Below are 14,180 nucleotides of genomic sequence, written 5' to 3'. Positions count from 1 at the left end.
TGAGTGCCTGCTATTTTATATACATTATATATTTATGTAACTTAGTAACTTATCAAGACTGACATCACCAACTTAATTTTACAGATAGGAGGCCAAAGGTTTGTAGAAGACATAAAGATAAGGTATATAGCTAAGTGTTCATAAGTGGAAAAGCTAGGAACCAAACTGAGATTATCCAAATAAAAATCCCATCAGTCACAATGACTCATTCATAAACCCACCAATGTACTTTCCATTCATTTAAGTAAAAGGAGATAAGTAGAGAACCTAGCCAAGCTATCCAGGGTGACATCTTTCCCACACGTCTGGTGGGCCAGGGCTAAGTCAGTCACCCCATTGCTGACAGAGTCTCTAACAGATGTGGTGAATAGTTTGAAGAGCCTCAAAACAACAATTTATGGAGTTTGAACTTGAGTCTTTTGATTCTTTATGTATTATAAAAGTGGAAATCTTTATTTTTGATAAGACATTCAGACAAGAAGTGTCTAAAGAATGACACTTTTCCTTTTGATAAAAACAAAAAACACCACACTGGTGAAAGTTGGGCATCAGACCGGTTTGGAGCCTATCAGTCCTGCCCTGTCCCTTTAAGATTTCAGAGGACCCTCTCCTCTGCCAACATTGAAGGTTCACCACCAGCTGGCTTTCCTTACTAACCAATTCCATCGGCTTCTCAACTTCTAGAAATTCTTCAACCTGCATGGCTCCTTGATGAACTCCTTTCCAGTGATACCACAGCCTTTTTAATAGACTTGACAATATATTTAGTCCCAAATATATAGCATAGTCCATTACACCCTGCCTTTCAAGAAAACAATACTACTCTCAAAAAAAAAAAAAAAAAAAAAAAAAAAAAAAAAAAAGATTAATTGTTTAAATCTTTCTGCTGAGAGGCAGTGCAGTGAGTAAAAACAAATGGGTTTCTGAATTAGCAAATCCTGGATTTAAAACTTGCTTCAGTACTTTATAACCACCTGACCCACCTTAACCAATCTCTCAGAGTTGTTTCCTTAGCCAGACATCTATAGAGATTTAAAAAAAAAAAAAATCTTGACCACAATAAAACTGTTGTGATAAAGATTTAATGAGTTAGTTGGTTTATGTCAAAAGCAACTAAGACAATGCCTAAAATACAGACAAGCAAAATAATCAGTTTATCTCACCAGCATTTACTGAGTCAGGCACTGTGCCAAGTGTTATATTAATAGAAAATAATAAACATTTATCGAGCACTTACTATACATGAACCCCTAATTCCAAGTGCTTAACAATCTCTGTGCTAAAAAGAATTACAGTCTAGTAAAGTATCAACTATGTGAGCTCACAATTAAAATTTAAATGATGATGTGCAGAGCGTGAACAGTGCCAGGAAGTGGCCTGATTGTGCTACGTGGTACAGTCAACTTTGCAGAGGATTCTCTGGTTTGTACCAGACCTTGAACTTCAAGCTGGATTTCACTGGGCAAACGAGATGAAGGGCACCATAGGTCAAAGGAAGCTCCCAGCTTTGCAACTTAATTGGCAAGTAGGAAGGCACCCAGGTACAAGAGAACAAAGCCTGGCACTGGATGCTGCAAAGGGTCCAGGAACCTGACCACACAAACAGGCTTCACACCTTTGCCCATCTCTTCTCTTTTCATTGGAAAAAGAACTAAAGTACATAAACAGTAGAAACAGAAAATGTGCTTTTTCAAAATACATCATTTTCCACATAAGCATTTTTTAAATGTAAAAAATAGACATTTGCTTTAATGATAAATAAGGAGGAAAAAATGGTTGATTTGAAAACTGTTACAATGCTGAAGCCATTGCCAATATCCAACTACCTGCCTCAAACAGCAACAAATATATTCATACAAGATTATAATAAAATTCCTAGAGTTACATTTAATATCTGTATAAATACCACAATTTCATTACCATTAATGATAGTCTAATGAATGCCAGGGGGCTTAATAATGATTTGTTGCTTAGTATGAAATATTATGTATTTTCTACTTACGCATACTGTGAGTGCTGCTTTATTACTTTTTACTTCATTTCTTTTCAGTGACAAAAGTTGTTAAGTGAAAATCCATTATACTCGTATCTAAGGATTGATTCAACTTTTAATTTCTCCTGTAGGCTTACAGAATTTGTATTTTGCTTAGGACATTCTGCTAAACGTAAAGCCTGGTAATCAGTTACAAACCAGTGTATTTATATATGTTTTTAAAATTCCTTTAGGTTAACAAAAAGAAATGTCTGTCATCTTTTCCATAATGCACACCCAATTGATCCCAAGGCACTGGAGAAAACTCTAATAGTGACAATTGTGAGGAATTTTTTTTTTGAGAAATGCATTATAGTATTACTGCTCACCCTAAATATCACCTGGCTCAAGAGTCTAGAGTTCTGAATCATCATGTTGGGAAAAGAACACTAGAGAGGGCTAATTTTCACACAAGATGATATGGATACTTCCTAACAAACGCCTGAAGTCCTTTGTTCAGGGTAGAGTCTCAACTGTACAGTAAATATTAGGTCATTAAACATGAAATGTCCTATTTTGAATCAAAAGCTTAGTTTATTGTATCTCAAACAAAAAGCAGTACAATTAATCAAAGTATGTGCCTAAACTATCAACACAGTTTTGCCATCTTAATGGTAGCTTGTTTATGCCAGCAGCAAAGAAGCCTAGAGAGCGAGTGGCCATGAAATCGTGAAAGGCATTTTCCACAGCATGTTGAGAATTGAATACTTTTCTTTGCAAGAGGGCGTACAAAGCCTGGAAGAAGTGGTAGTCATTCTGGTGAACACGGTGGATGACAGAGAGTTTCCAAGTCCAGCCTCCAGAGTTTGATCAATATTGTTTGTGCGACATACGGTTGAGCATTGTCTTCCAAGAGGATTGGCCTGTCCCTATTGACCAATCTCGGCTGCTTAATTGTTAAACATCCTCCTCATTTCACCCAATTGGTTGCAGTAGACATCCATTATAACCGACTGACCAGGTTTCACGAAGCTGTAATGGATAATACCAGTACTGGACCACCAAACAGACACCATTAGCTTTTTTGGTGAATATTTGGTTTTTGGACTGTATTTCGGCACTTCATCTTTATCCAACCATTGTGCTGAACACTTGCAACTGTCAAAAAGAATCCATTTTTCATCCCATGTAACAATATGGTGTAGAATTGGTTCACCTTTATGTTGTGACAGCAAAGAAAGGCAAGCTTTGAGGCGATTTCTCTTCTCACACTTGTTTAATTCACATGATACCCATGTATCCAGCTTCTTTTCCTTGCCAATTTGTTTCAAATGTTCAGTCTTGTCGGAATAGTAATGTCAAACCTTGGTGCTCATTCACACATAGGTCGAGATGGATTTGCTTCCACCACAGCTTTCAACTCATCATTATCCACTTTAGTCTCGGGTCGCCCACATGGCTCATGTTCAAGATTAAAATCACCAGAATGGAACTTCTCAAACCATCAAGTACTGTCATTCATTAGCTACATCCTTCCCAAACACTTCGTTGATATTTCAAGCTGTTTGTGCTGCATTGGTTCCACAATGGAACTCATATTTGAAAATAACAGGAATTTTTGACTTATCCATGGTTTCACAAAAATTGTGCTAAAAAAAATGTTAAAGATAATCACAAGCCAAAATGTGTGTTTGAAAGACTGAGGATGTACCTTCACAATAAAAATAAAACAAGAAGTGTCAAAGTGAAATGTCAGAGACATCAACAACTGTCAAACTTAGTACTTAAGGAAATCAGATATTTCATACTTAATAACCTATCTAGGAGATACTTAAGTATTATGGAGTATACCAATACCTGGTGGGAATAGCACATCAGTTAAAGGTTCATGCTTTGGATTCAGACACATACGGATTTGTTCCCATTTTCTCCACCACTGACTAGTTTAACAAATCATTAAACTATTTAAGCCTTAATTTTCTATTGTATATGCTAAGAGATGTTGATGGTTATAATAATAATATTAACTTAATTTTACTATGTGCTAAGTCATGCATTGTTTTCACTCCTCAAACCTTACAAAACTCATAAGTAGTTTTATTCTTCTTTTTACATGAAAACATATTCATAGTTCTTGATGCTATCATTATGAGGATTTAATGAGATAATTCATAAAAGTTGCTTATAAAAGTGGCACATAGTAAATGCTTAATAAATGTCAGCTATTATCATTAAGATTTAAATTTTAAAAATAATGATTGCTCTATAATTTGGTAAAGGAAGAAATGTTAACAGCATGAAAACTTAATTCAATATTTTATTGGAAACATTTAGCAAATCTTCATTAGCACTTTATATATAATCTCATAATAAGATCTGACAAAGCTACCTAAATTGTTTCTCCAGACAAGTCTTGTTATACAAAACAGTAAGGGCTTCTTTCTAGCTGAAGGATTTGAAATATATAATAACTTGACAATGAATACACTTAACTACTCTTCTCAAGACACTATGTCAATGACTGAAGCAGAAATATAATTTTCTTATAAGAGACATTTTTTAGATATAAAAGTAATGACCTTCAAAAATATAAACCTCCCTTAGGATAAAAATGCTACAGAGGCCAGTGAGAAGCCCTTGGGAGGACTGTCTGGTATCACAATTCCCAGGAATAAACAGAATGAATTGTTTCTAAAGAGATCAATCTAGCTCGCTCTCCGCTGAAAGGGTAGGAACTGTGAGTTGGAGCTGGTGTTATTAATAGTTGAAAAGAAACTTGAAGGGACACCTTTGGCAGGCCTCCATCAACCTTCACCAGGATCGTCTGAACCAGTTGTGTGGTAAAAATCATTGAAAATAAGTGATAACTTTACATAACTCAGAAATAGGTCCTGGTCAATCCTGAAGGATATTTAAAATTACAAGAACATAGAATGTTCTGTCACCTATTAATCCCTGCAAAGGTATCTTTGGTAAGTGTGGCATGCAGGGTTCTGCATATGTTCATTAAATCAAACTGCGTTGCTCACATCTTGCACGTCCATGGTTCTTGGCCCTGGCAATACCTTAAAATCAGTGAGGGGACTTCTAAAGGAAATCCAGGCTGGGGGCCCACCCAGACCTATTTAATAGAGCCTTTCAATTCTCAGACTAAGGAACAAGTCCTGAGGAGGATGAACTTTTTAAAATGAAATTCACACGTACATACTCATAACAGTGCTATCCTTTTTGGATAGTACCCTATTGTTTTATATTTTCAATTTCTCTTTTTTGTTTGAACATTTCAATATTCTCTGCTTGTTCTACTGGGTGAAGTTCTTGGGTGTCCAATGCTACAGTTTGTTATGTCTGCAGACATTCACTCGTGGTAAATTTTTCATACTGATACTTGCTGGAAAGGAAATGGCTCAAAATGTCAAACTAGCATGCTCTGGTTTTAAGATAAATAGCAACTTTTCCTATTCCTTTATTAAGCAAATTTTACATGATAACTATGTTTCCATATACTTATGTTTTTAGTTATAAGTTTGACAAAATTGGAGGTTTGGTTTTAAAAGATTTTCTTTTAACATGTTAACATCCTTTGAAGAGTTAAGAGGTGCTATTAGTCATTCAGAATTGAATGGAAACTAGCAAGGCGCGGTGGCTCATGCATGATCGCTTGATCTCAGGAGTAAAAAAAAAAGCCGGGCACTGAGAGCGCACGCCTGTAACCACATTACTTGAACATAAGGCTTCAGAGCGTTTCTTCTTGTTTTTAAAATCTTTTTCTTCGTATCTACAGACTACTGCTAAGACCTTCACTGACCTTCTCCACAAAAGACTGTGTTAAATTACTTTTGCCACAATGACTTCATGTTAGGCTTATCAATGACTACATATTGGTCTTAATTCATTTTTTAAAGATTCGAATTTCTTAATCAATGATCAATGGTTGTGCTTCCTGTCAGTTTATTTATATCTTCATTGTGGCCCTTAACACATTTATAATATAATGAGTTGTCTTATCTGTCTCCAGGACAAAAGAGTTCCATACAGGATGATATCTCATTCATTTTTATATTCCCAGCACTTAGCACAGTTCCTGATACAACACATGTGTTGGGTAAATTAACCCATATTGCCTATTAGTCAATAAAGTTACGGTGACTTTTCCATTAGTAAGAATAAAAAATGATACTGTGCTCAACTGTGTTCAGAACATTAGAATGTGAAAAAACTTAACTTACTTTCAAATAAAAATAGAAAGTTCTAAGGCTCACATTTATAAATCCACATCATCTAATCATTCTTTGTCAATTAGTCTTAGAATCTCCAGTATTTGAGGGTTCCTTTCGTCCTCCTTGTGCTGCAAATTTGTTCTTTTCTTGAAAATTCACATCTTATTCATTGCTCCAATTCAAAATATAAATGTGCACATTTGAAAACAACCCTTAATATATAAACTATACTAAAATTATAAGTGTTATACTAATTAGGCTAAAAGACCAACCACCTAAGGCTTTAATGGCTTTGTCATGTTTTTCTTAATAGAAAAAAATAGGAAATACGTAAAGGCTGACAGGAAAAAAAAAACACTTTTGAATAAAGACAAAATTCAAAATAAATCAATGTAATTTTTAAAATTCTATCAGTTTTTACCAGCAGAGCCAGTTAAAAGTAAGATCTTTGGACTTAAAATAGGGGTGGCTAATATTTAAGCAAGTTATTTATATTTTTGTGATGGTAAACTTCTATCCATCACTTCCCAAACTTAAGCAAGCTGCCTTAGGTAGGTTTTTTGTGTGTGTCTGGATACAAATGAACAATCATCATCTCCCAAATCTGATGCAGTATAGAACAAAATAGGGATAGTAAATGTGAGACAAGAAGATAATTCACACATAGACCAAACTCTATGGCAAACAGAGCCACAGAGGACCAGAAAAACGTTAGCAATAGACCTCATCCCAGAGAGAATGGGAAAGACACAGGGCTTCTTCACTTACAGAATGAGGTTTGAGCCAGTTGTATTTGATTCTCAGGTGATAGGCACTTTAATGAGCACCGGAATTACATGGACTTGAAAGTGAAAGAAACCTCAAGGAAAACTTGTTCAGATTGCAATTTTAAAAGGAAAGCGCCAACATAACATAAGGATTGGCAGAGAGCTTTGGCGCCTCGACCATTCATTCGTTTATGATGAAGCTGACCCAGAACTATCCTTGCTGGGGGAGTGGGGATAAGGAGGCGGCACCTCCTGTAGGACTCTGAGTCCTTCATTTTCATTAGAGGATTTTAACCATGTTTTGTTTGTTTGCGCTGGTTGATTTCTATTTGCTTTTAATCAACAAAATCACTCAGTGTTCCAGGACCATGCCAGAGAATATGATCCATATATTTTACTGTCTCCAACTCTCGGCAAAATCAGAAGTCTAGGCTGGTCCGAAGATAGTGAGTTGTATCAGTTGATTGTTTAAAGTCAGTTACAGATCAGACTATTTGTTCTCCTCTTTCCTCTTCTCACTACTGCACTTGACTAGTCTTAAAAAGAAAAAAAAGTCACAGGTTCAAAAAGGTTCAGTAACATTCTCAGAAGATGATAGCCTAACAAATATGTACTTTATTCATCTTTGTAATTTGTCTAGATTTTAACCCTGGACCAAACCAAAACATTATTCATTAAGCTGAAGAAATATTTGGACAGTGTTTTTTTTTGGGGGAGGGGGTTGGTTTTGACAGTCCCTCTACTCCTATAAAATTGCTTTTACTGAAATGAGCTTTGTTGTGATGCCGTCTGCTTACTTGCTATTGGATTTATGGGTGAGATATATTGAGGAAATTGCCTCAGCCCAGCCCTTCATAAACCCTATGGGAGAAGATTTCCTCAGACCTTAAGTGCAAGGAAGAGCTTTGGCTCTCCTAATCAAATGACACAGTCTTATTTTATAGACCACATAAGCCTTATGAATACCTGGCCATGTTAATAAATTTAATTCAGCTGAAATTAATTTTTCATTTTTAACTTCTTTTAATCCCTTGACATAAATTTGAACTAACATTGTATTAATAAAAACTCCACTGCTAAAGTGGAATGCTTTTAGTTAATTATACATATTCTCTATTTTCAGAGAAATGAGCTAAACTATGGCCTCTGTGGATTCTTGCCTCTTGACAAAATCAGCTCTCCTTGGAGGTCCCAAAGGGGCTAACAAGGAAGCATGGGACTACTTTGTAACAGGGTCTTCCAATTTCAATGTGATGTCACTTCAGCTCATCTCCTGTGACCATAATCTCAACAGCTGGCAGCCTTTGGCCAATGTGGGTCCTCATGGTCGTCTTGATCAATGATGCCAAACCTGGAAATTTCTATCACCACCATGTGCCTGCTCTATGTCTGACACCCATCTCTGTCCTGTGCCATCTAACTCGAAACTGTGCCATCAACCACATCAGCTGCTCCTACCCTGATCAATCTGGCAAACAGAAGAAATGGACTAAAAGGAAAACAAGATTTGCAAACATAGAAGGAAAAAAAAAAATCAACCCTAAACTTAGATTATATTTTAAATGTTTACTTTTTAAATTTTTTTTTAAGAGATGGAGTCTCACTGTACTATCCAAGCTAGATTTGAACTCCTGCACTCAAGTAATCCTCCCACCTCAGCCCCCTAAGTAGCTGGAAATACTGGCCTGTGCCACTGGTCCTGGCTCAGATTATATTTTAACTAGATAACTTCTAGAAATCCAAATTGTATTATATTTGTATTTATGGATTTTATTTTTATGAAAAATATAAAAATGTCATTTAGAAATTTCAGATACACTGAATTTATTAGGAGATATATTCTAATAAACATGTTCTCTTTTCTCTGGATATTAACCTTTAGAAAAATCTATGCTGAAATAGACAATTCTCAACTGGCAGCACATAAGGCATGGTCCCTTAAAGATCATCTTTAAAAACTTATTTTGAAGCTGTCCAGTACATGTACACACTTGCCATCAATGTATGAGTGGAAGGAAAATAAATTCTAATATAAGCTCAAGAGATACATTAATAGAAAAATATTTCCCAAAACTCTTAAGTGAGCCAAAGTATTTCAGAACTGTGTTGTTTCAGATCACTAAAGCTTCTTCATGAAAGTAGTCATTCAAGGGTTACTTCCTAACTCATTCTATGAAGCCAGCATTACCCTGATGCCAAAGCCAGAGTAAGACACTACAAACAAATTACAGAACAATAAGCTTTATGAATATTGATGCAAAAATCCTTAAAATACTAGCAGACCAGATTCAATAGCATATTAAAAGGATTACTCACCATGACCAAGTGGGATTTATTCCTAGAATGCAAGGATGGTTAAACATATGAAACAAATCAATGTAACATACCACATTAACAGAATGAAGGAGAAAAAAATATGATTATCTCAACTGATACAGCAAAAGCATTTGACAAAATTCAACACCCTCTCATGATAAAAAACAAACTAGGAATAGAAGGAAACTACTTCAACATAATCAAAGGTTGTTTGTACTCAAATATAACATACTTAGAGCAATAATCTATATCAAGGAAACCAGGCTCATTTAAAATTCCCAGGAGGAGTACTTACCTGCCAAAATTTCCTTGAATTGTCGAAACCATATGTCACAGTGGTCTTCACTTAAATTAATAAGATCAAGTGTAGAATCCTTCAGTTTATTTTGTTCCTTTTTCAAGCAGATGAAAAGTGTAATACCTAATAAAGTGCCACTTCTCTGCTGTTTCACAGAACAACGCCGTTTCAGTTTCACAGAAAATACATCTTTGAGTTCAATAAATTCTTCTTTACATAGCATGTCATACGTGGAATCACCTGAAAAGAAATTAAATTTTCTAATCAAAACCATTGTGTCCGTATCTTAAGTGTATGAATAACAGTTAAAACTCAAAATCATTTGTAATTTTATGGATTATCCTTTATGTCAGTCCCTATTTGAGATGGGAAGGGGGGAAAAATTGAGTCTATTTTCCCCAAGAATGCAGGGGGAGTAAAATAAATGGAAGAGAGTCCCCGCCACACAGGCCTAAAATATTCAGAATCTGAGGATATTCAATATATGAATAATTCCAAGACCAAAGCAACATTTCAGTAATAAGAAATTGGTATCACACAGGAGCTCCTCGATACTAATAGGGAGAAGGTAAAGTAATGGGAAAACAAATAGAATTCATTAACAGAAGTGAGTTTATAACAAGTTGTTGAAGGCACCTGAAAGGAAATGTACATTCCTGGTGAAGTAACACACGTGCAAAAAGGAAGCACAAGTATGATTACTGTGAGTAGAAAACGTGAACTCCTGCCAATCTAGAAAGAAAGATCCTCCTGAATCTTACCACATTCTGACTTTTTTTAAATTGTGGTGAAATTTTTATCAGTTATCTTTAAACACAGGCAAAAAATAATTTGAGGTAAAAAAAAAAAAATAACTTGAGGTAAAAGACCATTTCAACTTTGACTCTCAAAGTAAAAGTGTTTTAGATTTAAAAAACAAAGAAACAAAAGACTTCCAAAATTTCTGCTTCTGGCCAACATGGAATAACAGGGACTGGTTTTTATCTTCTGCCCCAAATAACTACAAAACACAAAGGTATATGAAACGGCTGTTTTCAGGTATTGGCCATCAGGTAGCCTAGGAGAGTGATCCCTGAGAGAGAGGAAGCCAACAAAGTAAACTATATGACTGCTTCAACCTACTGCCTAGAGAGAGTTTCCAGGCCAGAGTATAGGCAGGAGAACCCTGGTGTTCTCCCCGAGTTGGGGAGGAATCGGGGTCTAGGCAGGCCAAGGTGACCAGAGTTCACATGCATTTACTGAAGACTAAAAGGCTACTCAGAGAGTAAACTCTGCAGATTTGCAGAAGTCCCCCTTACTTCTTCAGCTGAGCATTGATCAGCATATGTGTGAGGCCAGGATAGGAACTGCTCCAAGGATTACCTGAACAATGCTCAGAGATCACCCACATGCTCCTACCAGCAAAAGCAGAAAAACATTAAAATTCATAGACATTATGGAAAGTGTTTAGAAGAGTATTGTCTCATTAATGAGCTGACTGAAGGCGCTGTAGCACATCAAACAAAACTTAAAAGCACAGGTGCAGCGGCTGGCACCTGTAATCCTAGCACTTCAGGAGGCCAAGGTGGGAGAATTGCTTGAGGTCAGGAGTTTGAAACCAGATGAGTGAGACACCATCTCTACAAATAATAGAAAAATTAGCTGGGCATAGTAGCACATGCCTGTAGTCCCAGCTACTTGGGTGGCTGAGGCAGGAGAATCATTTGAGACCAGGAGTTTGAGGTGCAGTGAGCTATGATGACACCACTGCACTGCAGCCCGGGCAACAAAGCAAGGCAAGACTGTTTCAAAAAAAAAAGAAAGCAAGAAAAGAATTTACAGGAATACAAAAACATTCAGCAACTCTACATGATAAGATTCACAGTATCTCTCATGTAATCCAAAGTTACTAGGTATACAAAGAAACAGAAAAATATACCCCAGGAGGGAGGAAGAAAGGAAGGAAAAGAAAAAATATAAATGTATTTATTACCACTTATCTGTACACTTAAAAATGGTAAAGAGGGTGAATTATATATTATATATGTATAATTTACCTCAATAAAAAGGCTTATTAAAAAACATATGGCACATGAGAGAAGAAAAAAATCCACAGAAAGATGCAGAAATGACCGAGTGCTAAACACAATAGAAAGCAGAGACCTCTCAGCCTTTTAGCCCTGGAATTATGCACAATGGTCTCCTCAGATTGGAGCAAGGACTTTCAGGTGCTTTAAGATGTTTCTGGCCTGCATTCTTAGGGAGCTTTTGGTTTTTTGGCCCAATCATTCTGCAAACTATAGCCTGATTACTCACAAAGTAAATGGACCACTAAAAAAGAAAGGGGGAAAAAAGCCCTTTTCTCAGTGATTACGGTAGTGGGATGGGATGAATCCAAAGTCCATTTTTCAGGCCTGTCATTTCTGAGAAGGCTCAGCTTCTGGGTCTTCCTGGAGTCCACTTCTAGAATCAACCAGTGACCTAGCAACAGTCTTAAAGTATCACTTCAACAGGCTTTTTTTTTTTTTTGCCTTTGAGTATCAAAACATTTCATATGTCTTAGAAAACCAAACATTCATCACCATTACTATAATCACCACTTAAACTAATCAATAGAGTGACAGTAGTTGAGCCAAAGTGTTCTGTATGCCTTTGTAAAGTGAACGATTCACCCTATCCCTTTTCTGTAGTTACTACTGACTGATTTGTTAGTAAGATTTACTTTTCTCTAGTACAGTAGTTTCCAGGCTCTTCAGTTTCAAGCCTCTTCTGCACTCTTAAAGATTGAGGGCCCCAAAGAACTTTGGTTTATGTGGTTTATATCTATCTATGTTTATTGTATTAGAAATTAAAACCAACACTTTTTAAAGCACAAGAATTCAAAGTGGATACTCCATTAGGGCAAGGGTATCACCAGGTATCCCATAGCCTCTGTATGCTTGGGAGAGAATAAGAGTGAAATACATTCTTAGTATAATATTATGAAAACAGTTCTGACCTCACTAAGGCTTTGAAAGAGTCCCTGAATCACACTTTGAAAATGCTGCTTTAACATATTGAGATTGTTTGTTCCTTTTGATAATATTACGAAGTTATGCCCTTTTACTGATTCAACATTTCAATTAACTATAATTGTTTTTTCCATTTTAATACTTAAACTTGTCACCAACTAACCAGGAAGAGTCCCTCCAATCTGGCTCCTTTGTTCCAACCTATAGATGTCTTTGAAAGTAGCCTTTCTTGCTTATAACAATGTAGTGTTTCAAGCTCATCAGCATTCTTCAAGAAGTCCTGGTTCCTTTTGAGGAAGAATATATGAAACACTAAAATCTGGACACTATGGTTTTATATACAAAGGAAACCAAACTCATTCACAGTAAATCATCAGTAATATATTTGTACCTGTTGAGCAGGTAAGCATATGGCCATGGTCTCCAGAACACTTTGGAGAAACCAAAGATCTTACACCCTTCCGGAACCCTCAAGAATGGAAGGGGGCAGGTTTATCAAGGAAAAATCCTCACCCTGTGGTGTGTAGTGGACTAGATGGTAAAGTGTCCTGTGAAGTTTAAGAACACTTGTCTTCCACATGGGGGTGCTGCTGGGTGTCTGCTTCATATTGCCAAATGCATATGGACAAATTGTATCACCCACCTAAAGAAACTTGTAGTTTTGGTTAAATCTGTGACTGTCTTTCCAAAAATCAATTAGTCAAACAATTAGTAAAATTTAACACATTTTCATTTATTTCTTTTTCATTTGCACTTTTAAAGAGAAGGGGTCTTTCTTTGTTTGCCCAGGCTAGAGTGTAGTGTAGTATAGTGGCTATTCACAGGTGCTATCACAGTGCACTACATCCCTGAACTCCTGGGCTCAAGGGATCCTCCTGCCTCAGCCTCCAGAGCAGCTGAGACTACAGGTGTACACTACTGCTCCTGGCTTATTTGTACTTTTTTTTTTTAAGAGTTGCACATGCTTTTTTAAGAGTCTACACATACTTTTCCAATGTCTATTGGTTGTTTGTCTATTTTTATTAATTTTTAGAGTCCTTCAAATAATCTTGAAATTAGTTCTTTATTACATATATTGCAAACAACTTCTTCTAGGCTAATCTTATTGGTTATCACCTTGTGTCACATAAATTTAGGTTTTTTCAATGTAGCAAAATATACAACAAATAAGAGTACCAAGGAAGGAAGGGAGGGAGGGAGGGAGGGAGGGAGGGAGGGAGGGAGGGAAGAAAAAACCACCACCGAGGGAAAGAAAAAATAGAAGGAATGAAAAAAATTCTTCTCATTCTTCATTTGAATTCCTGTACTACAGTCTGAAATCTTTAATATGTGTGTGCTTTACTGTGGTTAACAATGAATATTTCAATTTAAAATGTCCTATAAGTTGTAAATTTGAAAATATTAAGGAAACAGTCAACAACACACTTAGTAGTAAACCAGAAGAATCACCAGAAACAGTGAAAGAATACCTATTATCATTCTTACTATTCCTAATTATTCTAGACATTCCAGTAAACACCATACATAAGGAAAATGAAATAAAAGACAGCAATTGATGGAGGTAAGAGAAAAAGGGGAGCTGAAAACCATAACTATTTATAGATGATCTCACAATTT

At 36.1% G+C, this 14,180-nt stretch overlaps 1 protein-coding gene across 1 annotated transcript in view; it reads right to left on the bottom strand.

The window, feature by feature from the left end:
- Positions 1-14,180, bottom strand: part of CERKL (CERK like autophagy regulator) — a 98,868-nt gene that overhangs the window by 48,758 nt on the left and 35,930 nt on the right. Inside the window, exon 2 of the mRNA XM_069474289.1 lies at positions 9,571-9,813. Within this exon, the coding sequence (XP_069330390.1) occupies positions 9,571-9,813 (243 nt within the window). The remainder of the gene's footprint in view (positions 1-9,570; positions 9,814-14,180) is intronic.

The sequence above is a fragment of the Eulemur rufifrons genome, chromosome 1 (genome assembly GCF_041146395.1).
Source record: "Eulemur rufifrons isolate Redbay chromosome 1, OSU_ERuf_1, whole genome shotgun sequence".
Classification (NCBI taxonomy): Eukaryota; Metazoa; Chordata; class Mammalia; order Primates; family Lemuridae; genus Eulemur; species Eulemur rufifrons.
Note: the sequence above shows the minus strand (reverse complement) of the source record. Positions and strands in the feature narration are given on the sequence as shown.